General features: G+C 47.5%; 2 protein-coding genes across 2 annotated transcripts in view; one reads left to right on the top strand and one right to left on the bottom strand.

The window, feature by feature from the left end:
• CCDC136 (coiled-coil domain containing 136) overlaps nucleotides 1-4027 on the bottom strand; it is a 40457-nt gene extending 36430 nt beyond the window's left edge. The window contains exon 1 of the mRNA XM_081927170.1: nucleotides 3837-4027. Coding sequence (XP_081783296.1) covers nucleotides 3837-3855 — 19 coding nt within the window. The 5' untranslated portion in view covers nucleotides 3856-4027. The remainder of the gene's footprint in view (nucleotides 1-3836) is intronic.
• On the top strand, nucleotides 3891-5702 carry LOC309379805 (uncharacterized protein; the record flags this gene model as incomplete). Its single annotated transcript, XM_081929258.1, has 3 exons — nucleotides 3891-3956; nucleotides 4046-4806; nucleotides 4928-5702. 3 exons carry the CDS (start codon nucleotides 3891-3893, stop codon nucleotides 5205-5207), a joined length of 1107 nt encoding a protein of 368 aa, XP_081785384.1. The 3' UTR covers nucleotides 5208-5702.
• Nucleotides 5703-14846: the final 9144 nt, after the last annotated feature.

The following is a 14846-nucleotide window of genomic DNA, read 5'->3' as shown; positions in this document are numbered from 1 at the left end:
CTGGCAGATGTCCCGAGCCGGGGAGCATCAGCGCGTGGCTCTCCCCCACCTCCCGACACTCAGACATGCCCCCAGACACGCGCGCCGCGCTCGAAATGCGCATTCCCACCTGGCGAGCTCTGCTATTCCAAAGCGCAAGCGCTGGAATCGACGCGCACCAAGGAGCAGGCGGCGTTGTCCGCTTGGCACGCACACCCTACGGTAGGAGAGCAAGCTGAGCACCAGCCGGGACCCACAGCCCAGCCCCACATTTGTCCCCAACTGGGCACACACAAACACCCGGCACGCAAACTCGAAGCACCCGCGCGGACCTCCTGGGAGAGGCCGGGGTTTAAATCCCCCTGGCTGGTGGTGACCTGGCCGGGGCAGTCTCTGCCTCTCAGCCTAAACTAGGATGGCAGCCTGGAACTTCAGAAGGCTCAAGGTATTTTCTTCCCCGTGGAGAGCTGCTGCCTGTCCCAGCAGCCCATACTGAGCTACATGGACTCAGCATTAATTCCCGCGTTCCTATCTGGGAAGGGACATAGCTCAGGTTCAGTCCCCACCAGAAACCCTGGACAGCTGCTGCCAGTCAGTTTAGACAGTACTGAGCTAGATAATAAATAATAATAATAATAATAATAATAATAATTTTTTATTTATACCCCGCCCTCTCCAGCCAAGGCCGGGCTCAGGGCGGCTAACAAGCAATAATAAAAACAAGTTGAATGAATACAACTTAAAAACAAGATTAAAATACAACATAAAATATTAAAATGCAGCCTCATCACAGGAGGAGAAAGGAAAAAGAAAGAGGGGAAGGGAATCAAATTGGCTCCAAGCCAAAGGCCAAGCGGAACAACTCTGTCTTACAGGCCCTGTGGAAAGAGATCAGATCCTGCAGGGCCTTGGTCTCAGGAGACAGAGTGTTCCACCAAGTCGGGGCCAGTGTTGAAAAGGCCCTGGCTCTGGCTGAGGCTAATCTGACTTCCTTAGGGCCCAGGACCTCTAGGGCGTTGCTATTTATGAACCTTGAGGCTCTCTGTGGGGCAGACCAGGAGAGGCGGTCCCGTAGGTACGAGGGTCCTAGGCCGTGAAGGGCTTTAAAGGTCAAAATCAGCACCTTAAATCTGACCCTGTACTCCACCGGGAGCCAGTGCAGCTGGAAAAGCACTGGGTGAATACGCTCCCATGGCAGGGACCCCGTGAGGAGCCTCGCTGCAGCATTCTGCACCCGCTGGAGTTTCTGGGACAGCTTCAAGGGCAGCCCCGCGTAGAGCGAATTACAGTAGTCAAGCCTGGAGGAGACCATCACATGGATCACTGTGATGATGGGCGGCTGAGTATTAGGCATCTTCAGGTGTGCCTGTTTGGGTAAGGGCTTGAGCTCAGATGAGGAGCATCTGCAGATGGCCTTCTGCCCTGACACCCTGGAAGCAGCTGCCTGCCAGGGTAGACAACACTGGGTTACGCAGAACAATAGCTCAGGACCAAGCAGCTTCCTAGCTTCCTATGCGCCACCCAATTCATGATTCCTTGGCCTGTCAGGGAGGGGGCTGGATGCAACTCTCAGGCATAGGGGTGCAGGGGGGGGGACTCTTGAACGGTCCCCTCATGTGGGGGACTCCCTGGTCCTGAATGGGGTAACTGTGCCCCTGAAGGACCAGGTGCGCAGCCTGGGAGTCATTTTGGACATGCAGGTCAATTCTGTGTCCAGGGCGGCTGTCTACCAGCTCCAAATGGTACGCAGGATGAGACCCTCCCTGCCCGCGGACTGTCTCACCAGAGTGGTGCATGCTCTGGTTATCTCCTGCTTGGACTACTGCAATGCGCTCTACGTGGGGCTACCTTTGAAGGTGACCCAGAAACTGCAATTAATCCAGAATGCGGCAGCTAGACTGGTGACTGGGAGCGGCCGCCGGGACCACATAACACCGGTTCTGAGAGATCTGCATTGGCTCCCAGTACATTTCCGAGCACAATTCAAAGTGTTGCTGCTGACCCTGAAAGCCCTAAATGGCCTCGGTCCAGTATACCTGAAGGAGCGTCTCCACCCCCATCGTTCTGCCCGGACACTGAGGTCCAGCGCTGAGGGCCTTCTGGCGGTTTCCTCATTGCGAGAAGTGAGGTTACAGGGAACCAGGCAGAGGGCCTTCTCGGTGGTGGCGCCCGCCCTTCAGATGTGAAGGAAATAAGCAGCTATCCTATCTTTAAAAGATATCTGAAGGCAGCCCTGTTTAGGGATGTTTTAAATATTTAATGCTGTATTGTTTTTAACACTTGATTGGAAGCCACCCAGAGTGGCTGGGAAAACTCAGCCAGATGGGCGGTGCATAAATAAATTATTATTTATTATTATTATTATTATTATTATTATTATTATTATTATTATTAAATTTTGTCCCTGCCCCTCCACATCTCCCCCTGCCCCCCCTGCCCCTACCACCAAGGAAGAAAGGTGAGTGAAGATCTACATGAGGAACAAAGGGGGGGAGTTAAAGATCTGCTGCCCCTACTGATCCGGCCGCCTGAGACAGTGTGCCGGCCCTACCTGCATCCTACAGGGATAACTGTCCGACTGCAGTCCGGGACTATGTCTGCATTTGCCACTATGTCCAGCAGGGGGCAGCAGAGATCATGCGACAGCAGCTGGAGGCGGCAGACAAACCTTTTCAGAGGTGCAAAACAAACTTAAAGAGCATTTCAGCTCTGAGCCTGCAGGAAAGACAAAATCTGGGCCTACCCCAGGGGTAGGCAACCTAAGGCCCAAGGGCTGGATGCGGCACAATCGCCTTCTAAATCCGGCCCACGGACGATCCGGGAAGCAGCATGTTTTTACATGAGTAGAATGTGTGCTCTTATTTAAAATGCATCTCTGGGTTATTTGTGGGGCATAGAAATTTGTTTCCCCCCCCCCCCCAAAAAAATATAGTCCAGCCCACCACATGGTCTGAGGGACGGTGGACCGGCCCACAGCTGAAAAAGGTTGCTGACCCCTGGCCTACCCAATCCCCTTTTAAACATGTTATGAAAAGGGGTGTTCCTGGCTTGTCTTTGTTCTTATTTTTATTACAGTGCTACCTCGGGTTACAGACGCTTCAGGTTACAAAATCCGCTAACCCAGAAATAGTACCTCAGGTTAAGAAGTTTGCTTCAGGATGAGAACAGAAATTGTGCGGCTGTGGTGTGGCAGCAGTGGGAGGCCCCATTAGCTAAAGTGGTGCTTCAGGTTAAGAACAGTTTCGGGTTAAGAATGGACCTCCAGAACGAATTAAGTTCTTAACCCAAAGTAAAGGTAAAGGGACCCTTGACCGTTAAGTCCCGTCGTGGCCGACTCTGGGGTTGCGGCACTCATCTCGCTTTATTGGCCGAGGGAGCCGGCGCACAGCTTCTGGGTCATGTGGCCAGCAGGACTAAGCCGCTTCTGGAGAACCAGAGCAGCGCATGGAAACGCCGTTTACCTTCCCGCCGGAGAGGTGCCTATTTATCTACTTGCACTTTGATGTGCTTTCGAACTGCTAGGTTGGCAGGAGCTGGGACCGAGCAACGGGAGCTCACCCCGTCGTGGGGATTCGAACCACCGACCTTCTGATCAGCAAGCACTAGGCTCTGTGGTTTAACCCACAGCACCACCCGTGTCCCTTAACCCAAGGTACTTACTTATTTATTTTGTGATTTTGCTGTTGCAATTTTACGTGATGAACCGCCCTGAGATCTACGGGTATAGGGCAGTGTAAAAATTCAATTCATCACCATCATCAGTGTCTACGACACCTCTCTCCAAACACAATCCCATCTCTCTCGCTCTCTGTCTCCCTCCCTCTCTCTGACCTTCAAAGCACACCCCTCCTCCTTACTGTCTGGAGGCTGCTCCATCAGTGGATTTATGGTTCCCGGGCCAAATCTGTGAGATGATTCAGAAGCTCTGGCACTCTGGTCCAGAAGGTCACATTCTGAACACCTTCCCCTCTTCTCCCGCACCCCAGCACAGTCAGCCTCGTAGACAAGCTGGAGGCACGCTTGCACAGAGCATCCTTCTCACCTGAGATGCCACTCAGAGTTCTAGATTCTGCGTCTCCCTGGCAACGGACCACACAGCATCCCTGAGGGGCAGCGGGGTTTCTGTACGCCTCGCTGCCCCGGCGGCTGCGGAGAGGCCAGCAACAGCGCACAATGTTGTCACAGTCCTTTTCACAGGCGATCAAAGTCCCAGCTGGGGACGTCAGGACCAGGGGCAAGATGGCGGGGTGGGAGCAGGAATGGGGGTCCAGAAGCCAGGAGTCAGAAAGCCAAGAGTCCGAGGGTCAAGAAGCAAGGAGTCACGAAGTCAGGGGTCCGAGGATCAAGGAGCAAGGAGTCACGAAGTCAGGGGTCCGAGGATCAAGGAGCAAGGAGTCACGAAGTCAGGGGTCCGAGGATCAAGGAGCAAGGAGTCACGAAGTCAGGGGTGCGAGGATCAAGGAGCAAGGAGTCACGAAGTCAGGGGTCCGAGGATCAAGGAGCAAGGAGTCACGAAGTCAGGGGTCCGAGGATCAAGGAGCAAGGAGTCACGAAGTCAGGGGTCCGAGGATCAAGGAGCAAGGAGTCACGAAGTCAGGGGTCCGAGGATCAAGGAGCAAGGAGTCACGAAGTCAGGGGTGCGAGGATCAAGGAGCAAGGAATCACGAAGTCAGGGGTCCGAGGATCAAGGAGCAAGGAGTCACGAAGTCAGGGGTCCGAGGATCAAGGAGCAAGGAGTCACGAAGTCAGGGGTCCGAGGGTCAAGAAGCAAGGAGTCACGAAGTCAGGGGTCCGAGGATCAAGGAGCAAGGAGTCACGAAGTCAGGGGTGCGAGGATCAAGGAGCAAGGAATCACGAAGTCAGGGGTCCGAGGAGCAAGGAGCAAGGAGTCACGAAGTCAGGGGTCCGAGGAGCAAGGAGCAAGGAGTCACGAAGTCAGGGGTCCGAGGAGCAAGGAGCAAGGAGTCACGAAGTCAGGGGTCCGAGGATCAAGGAGCAAGGAGTCACGAAGTCAGGGGTGCGAGGATCAAGGAGCAAGGAGTCACGAAGTCAGGGGTCCGAGGATCAAGAAGCAAGGAGTCACGAAGTCAGGGGTCCGAGGGTCTCAAAGGGTAAGTAAAGGTATAGGGACCCCTGACTATTCAGTCCAGTCATGGCCGACTCTGGGGTTGCGGCGCTCATCTCACTTTACTGGCCAAGGGAGCTTCCGGGTCATGTGGCCAGCATGACTAAGCCGCTTCTGGCAAACCAGAGCAGCGCACGGAAATGCCATTTACCTTCCCGCTGGAGCGGTACCTATTTATCTACTTGCACTTTGACGTGCTTTCGAACTGCTAGGTTGGCAGTAGCAGGGACCGAGCAACGGGAGCTCACCCCGTCACGGGGATTCGAACCGCCGACCTTCTGGTTGGCAAGTCCAAGACTCTGTGGTTTAACCCACAGCGACACTCAAAGGGCACTGCAATAATAAATGCTTTCTGGCTGATATTGAATGAGCTATGCAATAAAAAGTATTTGTTAGATAAAGTTAAATTAAGTTAACAAAAAACAACTTCACGCAATTGTGTAAATAATAGTTTAATTGTAAATTACGGTAGGACAATGGGCATAGTCGGAAGTTCCTTTCTTTGCTGATTCAAACAGTGAATAACATTATGTCTTTGCCTTTATTCACACTTTCATTCTTCTTCCTCTTTGTTTTTTCTTTCTTCTGTTCTTTTCCATTCTTTCCTTTTTATATTTATAATCTTTATAACATAGTGAATGTAATTTTGTTTGTATTGCATGTGTTTTAAGAACCTGTTTGTCTAATAAACTCTTTTTTTTAAAAAAAAGGATGTGAAAAGGAGTACTTTAAATGGTAAAACAAACAGAAAATTCAAAAAAATTATATACAAAAAAAGAGAGATAACTTGCTCATCGTTCTCTTGGAACTGAAGTGCCTGCTGTTTCTGCTGTTATTAAATGCTTAGCTTTGGGGCACACAATGGCTAGAAATCTACCCTTTCAGACTGATGGAGCGGCTCTAGGATGCCGGAAACGGGGACCCTGCCAGGACGTCGGACCATGACACCCAAAGGGGCTGGCAGACCCCCAACTGTGCCCCATTACAGTGGTACCTCGGGTTACAGACGCTTCAGGTTACATACGCTTCAGGTTACAGACTCCGCTAACCCAGAAATAGTGCTTCAGGTTAAGAACTTTGCTTCAGGATGAGAACAGAAATTGTGCTCCGGTGGTGCGGCGGCAGCAGGAGGCCCCATTAGCTAAAGTGGTGCTTCAGGTTAAGAACAGTTTCAGGTTAAGAACGGACCTCCGGAATGAATTAAGTACTTAACCTGAGGTACCACTTTATTCAACACAAAAAACAGAGACAATGTGGTTGCTCCTTTCTATATATAGGGTGCCTACATTCTGCTATTTATACAGTGGTACCTCAGGTTACAGACACTTCAGATTATAGATGCTTCAGGTTACAGACTCCGCTAACCCAGAAATAGTACCTCGGGTTAAGAACTTTGCTTCAGGATGAGAACAGAAATCGCGCGGCGGTGGCACAGCGGCAGCAGGAGGCCCCATTAGCTAGAGGGGTGCTTCAGGTTAAGAACAGTTTCAGGTTTAGAACGGACCTCCGGAACGAATTAAGTACTTAACCCGAGGTACCACTGTATAGGTTTGTGTTCTTCTGCTCATGTATATTTCCAATTTCTCCTTCAGAGAAAGCCTGAGGTATCTGTTGAGAATCCCTTTTTCTCGACTGCGGAAATACCAACGAAAGAACAGTGGCAAGAGAAGTTGATGGACTATGCAGAACTGGCAAAAATGACAGGCTAAGAGAAAAAGACAACAGAGACTTTGGGAAAAGATTGGGAGCCATTCCTATTATATTTGCAGAAGCAAAGAAAGTCAATAAACTTGATGGCAGGATTGAAATAAACATTCACATTATTAGCATTAGAAGACAGTGAAAGATGATGGTGTACTTTCTGTTATTTTTACATCTTTAGGTTTGATGTTATATTATGAATAACTTTTTCTGTTAAGGGAAATGGGTGAAAATAGAAACGAACCAGAAGCAGAACTTGGGGAAAACCTTGGAGAGGAAGGAGGGAGGAATACTGTATTTTTTGCTCTATGAGACTCACTTTTTCCCTCCTAAAAAGTAAGGGGAAATGTGTGTGCGTCTTATGGAGCGAATGAAGGCTGCGCAGCTATCCCAGAAGCCAGAAGAGCAAGAGGGATTGCTGCTTTCACTGCACAGTGATCCCTCTTGCTGTTCTGGCTTCTAAGATTCAGAATATTTTTTTTCTTGTTTTCCTCCTCCAAAAACTAGGTGCGTCTTGTGATCTGGTGCGTCTTATAGAGCGAAAAATACGGTATATTTGCTGAAGTAAAGAAAGTTAATAGACTTGATGGCAGGATTGAAATAAACATTCACATTCTTAGCATTAGAAGACAGTGAAAGATGATGGTGTACTTTTTTACGTCGTTAGGTTTGATGTTCTGTTATTAATAACTTTTTTCTGTTAAGAGATAGCAAAATGGGTGAAAAGATAAACGAACCAGCAGTGGAAGTTGGGGAAAACCTTGGAGAGGAGGAATATATAGTGAATGTTAAGAATTTGAGATGTGTGTAATGAATGAAAAAGAAAAATGAATAAAAATTTAAAAAGAGAGAGAATCAGGAAGAATGGAATAAATTTTATGATTATTTAGTAAAATATGTTAAGTTAAATTAACCGGAAATAGCTTGCAGATACATAATGGGCTTAGGATCTTACTTATGTTAAGTGATTAATTAATATGTTTAATTCCATAAGGTGAAGATCTAAGGATGTTAATGTTTAAGTTAAATTTCATAAAAATTGGGATTTGGAAAACCGTTCAAAGGACATGCAATGAAATTCAACCAAGGGGAAGCGAGGAAGTCACTTAACAAAGTTAATAACTGGAATTTTCAATAAGGCTGTGATTTATGTTTGTCTTGTGTTTTTGTTTGTTTGTTTGTTTATAATCTTGTGAAAACTAATAAAAAAAATTGAGGGGGGGAGAGAGAGAGAATCCCCTTTTCTCTCGGAGATTGGGGTGGGTGCAACCGCAGATTCACGCAGCTGGCAATGGAGAAAACCAGCCAACGTTGCATCCAGGATCAGGCCCTGCCAAGGGGGGAGAGCATCCCATTATCCAACGAGAACAAGGACAGTGGAGGAGAGTTTGGGGTAATCACTTTGTCCTTAATCCCTTCTCTATCCCCCACCCCTGGGTCAGGGGGCTGGACCGATCTTCCTTAAGCTGCTTTTCACCTGCTCATCCTTCCTGGGGAGGGGGCCGGCCTGCCTCCCTCTTGACGGGCAAGGAGGGCCCTGCCCTAGACCGCCCCCCGCCTCCATCTATGGGGACAAGATCCAGGAGTCTGGAAATGCCTGGGACTTTTTGGTGCAGGGATCAGCAGATTTTTTCAGCAGGGGGCCGGTCCACTGTCCCTCAGACCTTGTGGGGGGCCAGATTTTATATATATATCACCGAAAAAAGAAAAATTACATCAATTCAACATCCATATTCATTTTCTAAGCAATTACACAACTAAATAAAGATATACCTAATTACTCTAAACTTCTCTTTGCTGTATACAAATACAACACAGTTGGAAATTTTATATTAAAGCTTTTTATAAATAATATTTCAAATTCCCCTACACACACACACCCCCGTTCCCCTTCACCCATCTGTGATTTTATTTTTACTTCTTCCGTATTGTTGTGTTGTTTTAATTTAATTATTGTTCAGCTGATTCTTTTATTATTTCCTTGCTTACCCCTGAATGTTTTACATGCCGGACTATATATTTTTTTGGGGGGGGGGGGAATGAACGAATTCCTATGCCCCACAAATAACCCAGAGATGCATTTGAAATAAAAGGACACATTCTACTCATGTAAAAACACGCTGATTCCCGGACCGTCTGTGGGACAGATTGAGAAGGCGATTGGGCCGGATCCGGCCCCCAGGCCTTAGTTTGCCTACCCATGTGTAGAGCAGGTGTGTCCAAAGTCCGTTTTGGGACTTTGCCCGCCTGTCAGTTCAATCCTGCCCCTGTGGCAGTTGTTTATTTCCTGAGGTAAAATCCTTAAAAAAAGCTCAAGAAATTCAATACTAAAAAAAATGGTCAACAAATTTGGCCCTTCAGTTCATCAAATCTGGCCCTCCTTGGAAAAAATTCGGACACCGCTGAGGAAAAGAGAGTAAAAAGGCAACAGGATGGGGGCTTATAAAATTATGCCTGAGTTGAAAAAATTGAGATTCCTGCATTGCAGAGGGTTAGACTAGATGGCCCTTGGGGTTCCCTTTCTATGATTTTGTGATTAGATGGTCCGTTTGCTGCTGGGCTCTTCCTATGTTCTTAAGAACTGCCTTCTGGAGAGATTCTGGCAAAAGGAAAATTGGTAACCAAACAATTTAATCCCTGTGTTGCAAACAATAAGTAATATCCAAGGCAAAACGATGACCTGATACAATATCAATATCAATCTTTATATAATATGAAATATATGAAAATCACATCAACGGAAAACCTATGAATCTCTGGAAGTCACAAAATATGCACTCTTAATGGATTCTCTTGAAAACATAAAACCATGGGCATTGTTGGGAGTGATATAAATAGAAATGAATGTAAGCTCTTTCTTTATGCAATAACAGCAGCAAGAATATTATTGGCCCAAAATTGGAAGCAAGAAGAATTATCGACGATTGAAGAATGGAGGATGAAGTTAATGGACTATGCGGAACTTGCCAAACTAACAGGAAGGATTCGAAACCGGTGGGACCAGAAATTCACAGAAGACTGGAGTAAATTTACGGACTATCTGAAACGTATTTGTGAAGATCAGACGTTTGTAGGTTTGCAAGAAGTTTTGTGAGGAGTATTATTGGAATTATTGCAAAAATGGAGACGGGGATGATTTGTTAAGAGATGTAAAGGCAATATAAAGTTAAGAAATGCATAAGAAGTGGTTAAAACAGTGGATCATCAGAGGTGCTATAAAGAAAACATAAAACCAAATAAAGATAAGTCAAAGATTCATAAGTTTTCCGTTTATGTGATTTCATATATTTCATATTAGATAAAGAATGTATAGTGATATTGTATCAAAAGGAAAATTGGGCCTGGGCAATTGGTTGCCCGCCAGGTTGACGTCTCCTTAAAAAAATGGCACCCCTTGAATAATCCTCTCCGTCTTATCTCAGGAACTCGAAGAAGGCCACAAGGAACCCCACAGCTTGCTTAACACACACAAGCACACATAACGGTGGTTGTGAAAGAGGAATCTGGCACCATTTGCGATGCCCCTGACCTCCTTACCCACTGGTGGGAAGCCGCCCAAGGATAGGAAATGGGATTGACCCAATTGGATTACGGGGCCAGAGTTTCCTCCCTGGACATCCTACTTCATGCAGCTTCTCTGGGGCTTCCTGCCGCCGTGTGCCCCTTACTCTGGTGCACAGAAATGGGGCACCTTTGCCGGCTGGCAGCTGGCAGCTCCCTCAACCCGCCTTTGGAAGCAAATTGGGATGAACGTTCTGTAAATAGGCTTCCTGGAACGGCCAAGAAATAACATACCCTCTAACATTTGTCTGATGAAAATAGGGATGCCAAACTTCAGTTCTAGAACGCCTCCGTTTTGGAACGTTTCGGCTCCCAAACGGCGAAAACCTGGAAGTAAATGTTCTGGTTTTCGAACATTTTTCAGAACTCAAACGGCTTCCAAAGCGTGTTTCTCTCTTTGCCCCGCTGAAATTTCTGACAGCCCTTCGATTTTCGGGTTTCGAACGTTTCAGAAGCCGAACGGTCTTTCAGAACGGATTACGTTCAAAAACCGAGGTATTACAGTGGACGCTCGGGTTGCGAACGTGATCCGTGCAGGAAGCACGTTCGCAACCCGCAGCATTCGCTACCCGTAGTGCCGCGTCTGCGCATGTGCGAGTCGCGATTCACCGCTTCTGCGCATGTGCAAAACGTGATTTAGCACTTCTGCGCATGCACCGAAACCCAGAATTAACCAATTCTGATATTTCCAGGTCCGGCACGGTGCACAACCTGAAATCACATAACCCAAAGTGTCTGTAACCCAAGGTATGACTGTATTATATATGCTGGAAGCCACTCTGGGTGGCTTCCAGCATATATAAAAACATAATAAAGCATTAAACATTTTTAAAAAAACTTCCCTATCCAGGACTGCCTTCAGATGTCCTCTAAAGGTTGTATAGTTACAGTGTACTTATCTCCTTGGCTCACATAACTCCATACCCTCCAACATTTCTCCGATGGAAATAGGGACCTCCGAGGAAAAGCAGAACATTCCGGGATCAAATCAGAAACCATGAAGGCTGCTGTAAGTCCAGGACTGTCCCTGGAAAATAGGGACACTCGGCGGGTCTGAAATTATCCTGTGGAACTCACCACCCCAAGGCCGAAGAGTGGGCACCAGATTCCTGGGTGGATGCAGCTGGCCACAACGGGCAGGTTTTGCTGGCCCCCCAGAAGCCCACAAACAGGATCTGGGCACAAGATCCTGGCTGAAAGTTTGCCAACCTTATCCTCCACAGGCACAGACATTTTTCTCTAGCTCTGCATGTTCCTTGTTCCACGACCGACATTCAGTTCCCACCCATGGGAACAAATCGCTGGAGGGAGATTTTGGCAGAAAGGCAACCACGGCTATGCAGTTCAAATTTCCTGCAGGATCCTGGGCTTACAGGTGTTTGTGCTGTGTATTATGGCTCCCCTGGGGAAGCGAGAGAGGCAGGTAGACCCTGGAGAGCTGAGTGCTACCTGGCTCTCGCTTGTCACCTGTTTCCCCATGCCAGTCTGATGCCCGCTTATATCCCCTTTGGCATTCATAAGAACATGAGAAGGCAAAGGTAAAGGACTCCTGGACAGTTAAGTCCAGTCAAAGCTGACTATGGGTTTGCGGCACTCAGCTCGCTTTCAGGCCGCAGTAGTGGCATACATGTTGTTGTCGTTTAGTCGCTTAGTTGTGTCCGACTCTTCGTGACCCCCTGGACCACAGCACGCCAGGCACTCCTGTCTTCCACTGTCTCCCGCAGTTTGGTCAAACTCATGCTGGTCTCTTCGAGAACACTGTCCCACCATCTCGTCCTCTGTCATCCCCTTCTCCTTGTGTCCTCCATCTTTCCCAACATCAGGGTCTTTTCCAGGGAGTCTTCTCTTCTCATGAGGTGGCCAAAGTCTTGGAGCCTCAGCTTCAGGATCTGTCCTTCCAGTGAGCACTCAGGTTTGACAGCAAACTTGATAAGTTTATGCATTTTCAGCGGTGGAATTGGCCCTCAGGGACTTCCATATCCCTAACTGCTTGATGTGGACAGTTCTTCTCCTGCTCTAAAATTACCATATTTTTCGCTCCATAAGACGCACCTAGTTTTCAGAGAAGGAAAACAAGAAAAAAAATATTATGAATGAAACAGTGGATGCATGATTTTTGTGGTTCATGCTGTGGCCACAGAAATGATATGTGATTTGACGGCAAGTTTGGGTAGCCCAATGCAAGAATCCTGAGGATCCATGTGGATCCGTGCTTTGTAACCACGTTTTTGCACCATTGCGGCCCCACGAAACAGTGGGTGCGTGATTTTTTTGGTGCAGGCTGTAGCCATGGACATGTTATGTGATCTGATGAATTTGGGGTGATCCAGTGCAAAAATCCAGAGGATCCATGGGCTTTTACCTCCCCCTTCCCAGGCAGCCTCCTTTATCGCTAGAGTCCCTTATCTCCCTCCTTTCACTTGCTGATCAGCTGCTCAGCGGCTTTGTTTCAACACCCACTTCCCTCTTTCTAAAAAAAAAAAAAAACCAAACACAATCTGCTTTTCTCCCCTGGGCAATTCGGCTCCAGGGACCACGCATTCGCTCCATAAGACGCACAAACATTTCCCCTTAATTTTTAGGAGGAAAAAAGTGTGTCTTGTGGAGCAAAAAATACGGTATACCTTTCCAAACATCTTACTTCAGCCCGCATAAGCTAAAAAAGATACCTGGGGCTCGTCCGGGATTTGAACCCGGGACCTCTCGCACCCTAAGCGAGAATCATACCCCTAGACCAACGAGCCAGCTGTCGCTGTGGCCTGCCAGATGTTGCCATTTGAAAAGTAGAAGCGCTGGCAAGCCGAGAAACCACAAAGCATCCTATATTTACATGTGTGAGGTTTGGAAATCATATCCCTGCAAACAGAGATGGTGAGAGGATTAGGACCTGACGGCCTGTTTGCTTGAGTCTTCTTCTGGAGGAAGACTAGACCACCCTGGGCTATTTCATGAGCCTCTGTTCCGATTTGCTAAAGCCCACCCCAAAACAGAGACAATCTGACTGTGAAATATACTAGGAGTTGAGAGTGGATTTCACGCTCTTTATTCAGCTCCTAGTGGTGAGGAGGAATGGAAGTTCCCCCAGAATGTCTGCTTTATATACGTTATTTACACAATGGGCCCCACGTTATTGGCTAATTTCGGGATTCTCCTGTAGGCCAATCAGGTTGCGGATTCACTTCCACCTGGAGCTGGATTGGGTGGCTCCTGTGGACCAATCAGACTACTGCATTCTGGACCCTATTGTTCTAGGACCAATCAGACTGCTGCATTCTGGATCCTATTGTTCTCGGACCAATCAGACTGCTGCATTCTGGATCCTATTGTTCTCAGACCAATCAGACTGCTGCGTTCTGAATTCTATTGTTCTAGGACCAATCAGACTGCTGCCTTTTGGATCCTATTCAACTCAGTACATAACACCCTGGAAACCAATCTTTTCTAAAAGTCAAAATTTGCTAAACACACTTCATGCGGCGCATGGTTAACCTGTGGAACTCCTTCCCACAGGAGCAAGTGAGGGCCACCAACCTTCAAAAGAGGACAAATTAATGGAGGAGGAGATCATCTGTGAGCTTTTTTTTAAAGGAACATATCCCCCCAAAATTACATTTTTCTTGGATTTTTTAAGCCTTCCCCCCCCCCCCGCAAATAAATCGCTCTACTTGTGATGCGTCCAGGTTTTCCCAACCGACATCCACACAGCAAAATGCTCCCCTCATTTTAATGCAGTTTAATGAAAGGCTCATGATTCTTAGAACTGTAGAGCTGGAAGGGACCCAATGGTCATCTAGTCCAACCCGCGGCAGTGCAGGAATCACAGCTAATAATGGTTCCAGAAGGAAGTGTGATAAGAATTTTGAGGTCTTAGATATATGGTAATGTTCATAACCGCATGTACATAGATCAACACAGGAAGACCGACCTGGAACCATTTTGATTCCTAAACTGAGCAAATGTTTTCTCTGCAAGGTCAAACTGGAAAGGCCTCACCATTGTCTTTCCCTTCACAAATCCTGTCTTAAGGGTATGTCTGTGTATGAATAGGGTGAGCCTGTGACCTGGCCCAGGAACTAAGTATTTATCATTACAAAAGACTGGCCAGGCTCCCCAGGGTATCCAATCAAGTGACCATTAACAGGTAACCTGCCAGACAGGAGATAAACAATGCACTCAGATTTCTGTTGTAGACCTCCTTTTCTGTGATGTAGGTGTGATGTATCTGAGGGGTGGTCTTAGGTTACACCCCTTCTGTGATGTATGTGTGATGTTTCTGGGGGTGGTCTTGGACTCCAGGGTGGCAATTTCAAAAGTCTATATAAGGCCTTGCGCGCCATTTTTCTGGGTCCTCCTCCTTTCCTGCGTGTGGTGAGTGAGGACCCTGTTGCAACAGATCAATCAAAGATCAAGCTTACTAGCTGCTTTGCTTCTCAATATTCTCTGGTTGGCCTCTGTTATTCTCTCCTACCAATAAGGAACC

The sequence above is a fragment of the Podarcis melisellensis genome (assembly GCF_964234715.1).
Source record: "Podarcis melisellensis genome assembly, chromosome: 10".
NCBI classification, from domain to species: Eukaryota; Metazoa; Chordata; class Lepidosauria; order Squamata; family Lacertidae; genus Podarcis; species Podarcis melisellensis.
This window is presented reverse-complemented; position numbering and strand designations above follow the sequence as displayed.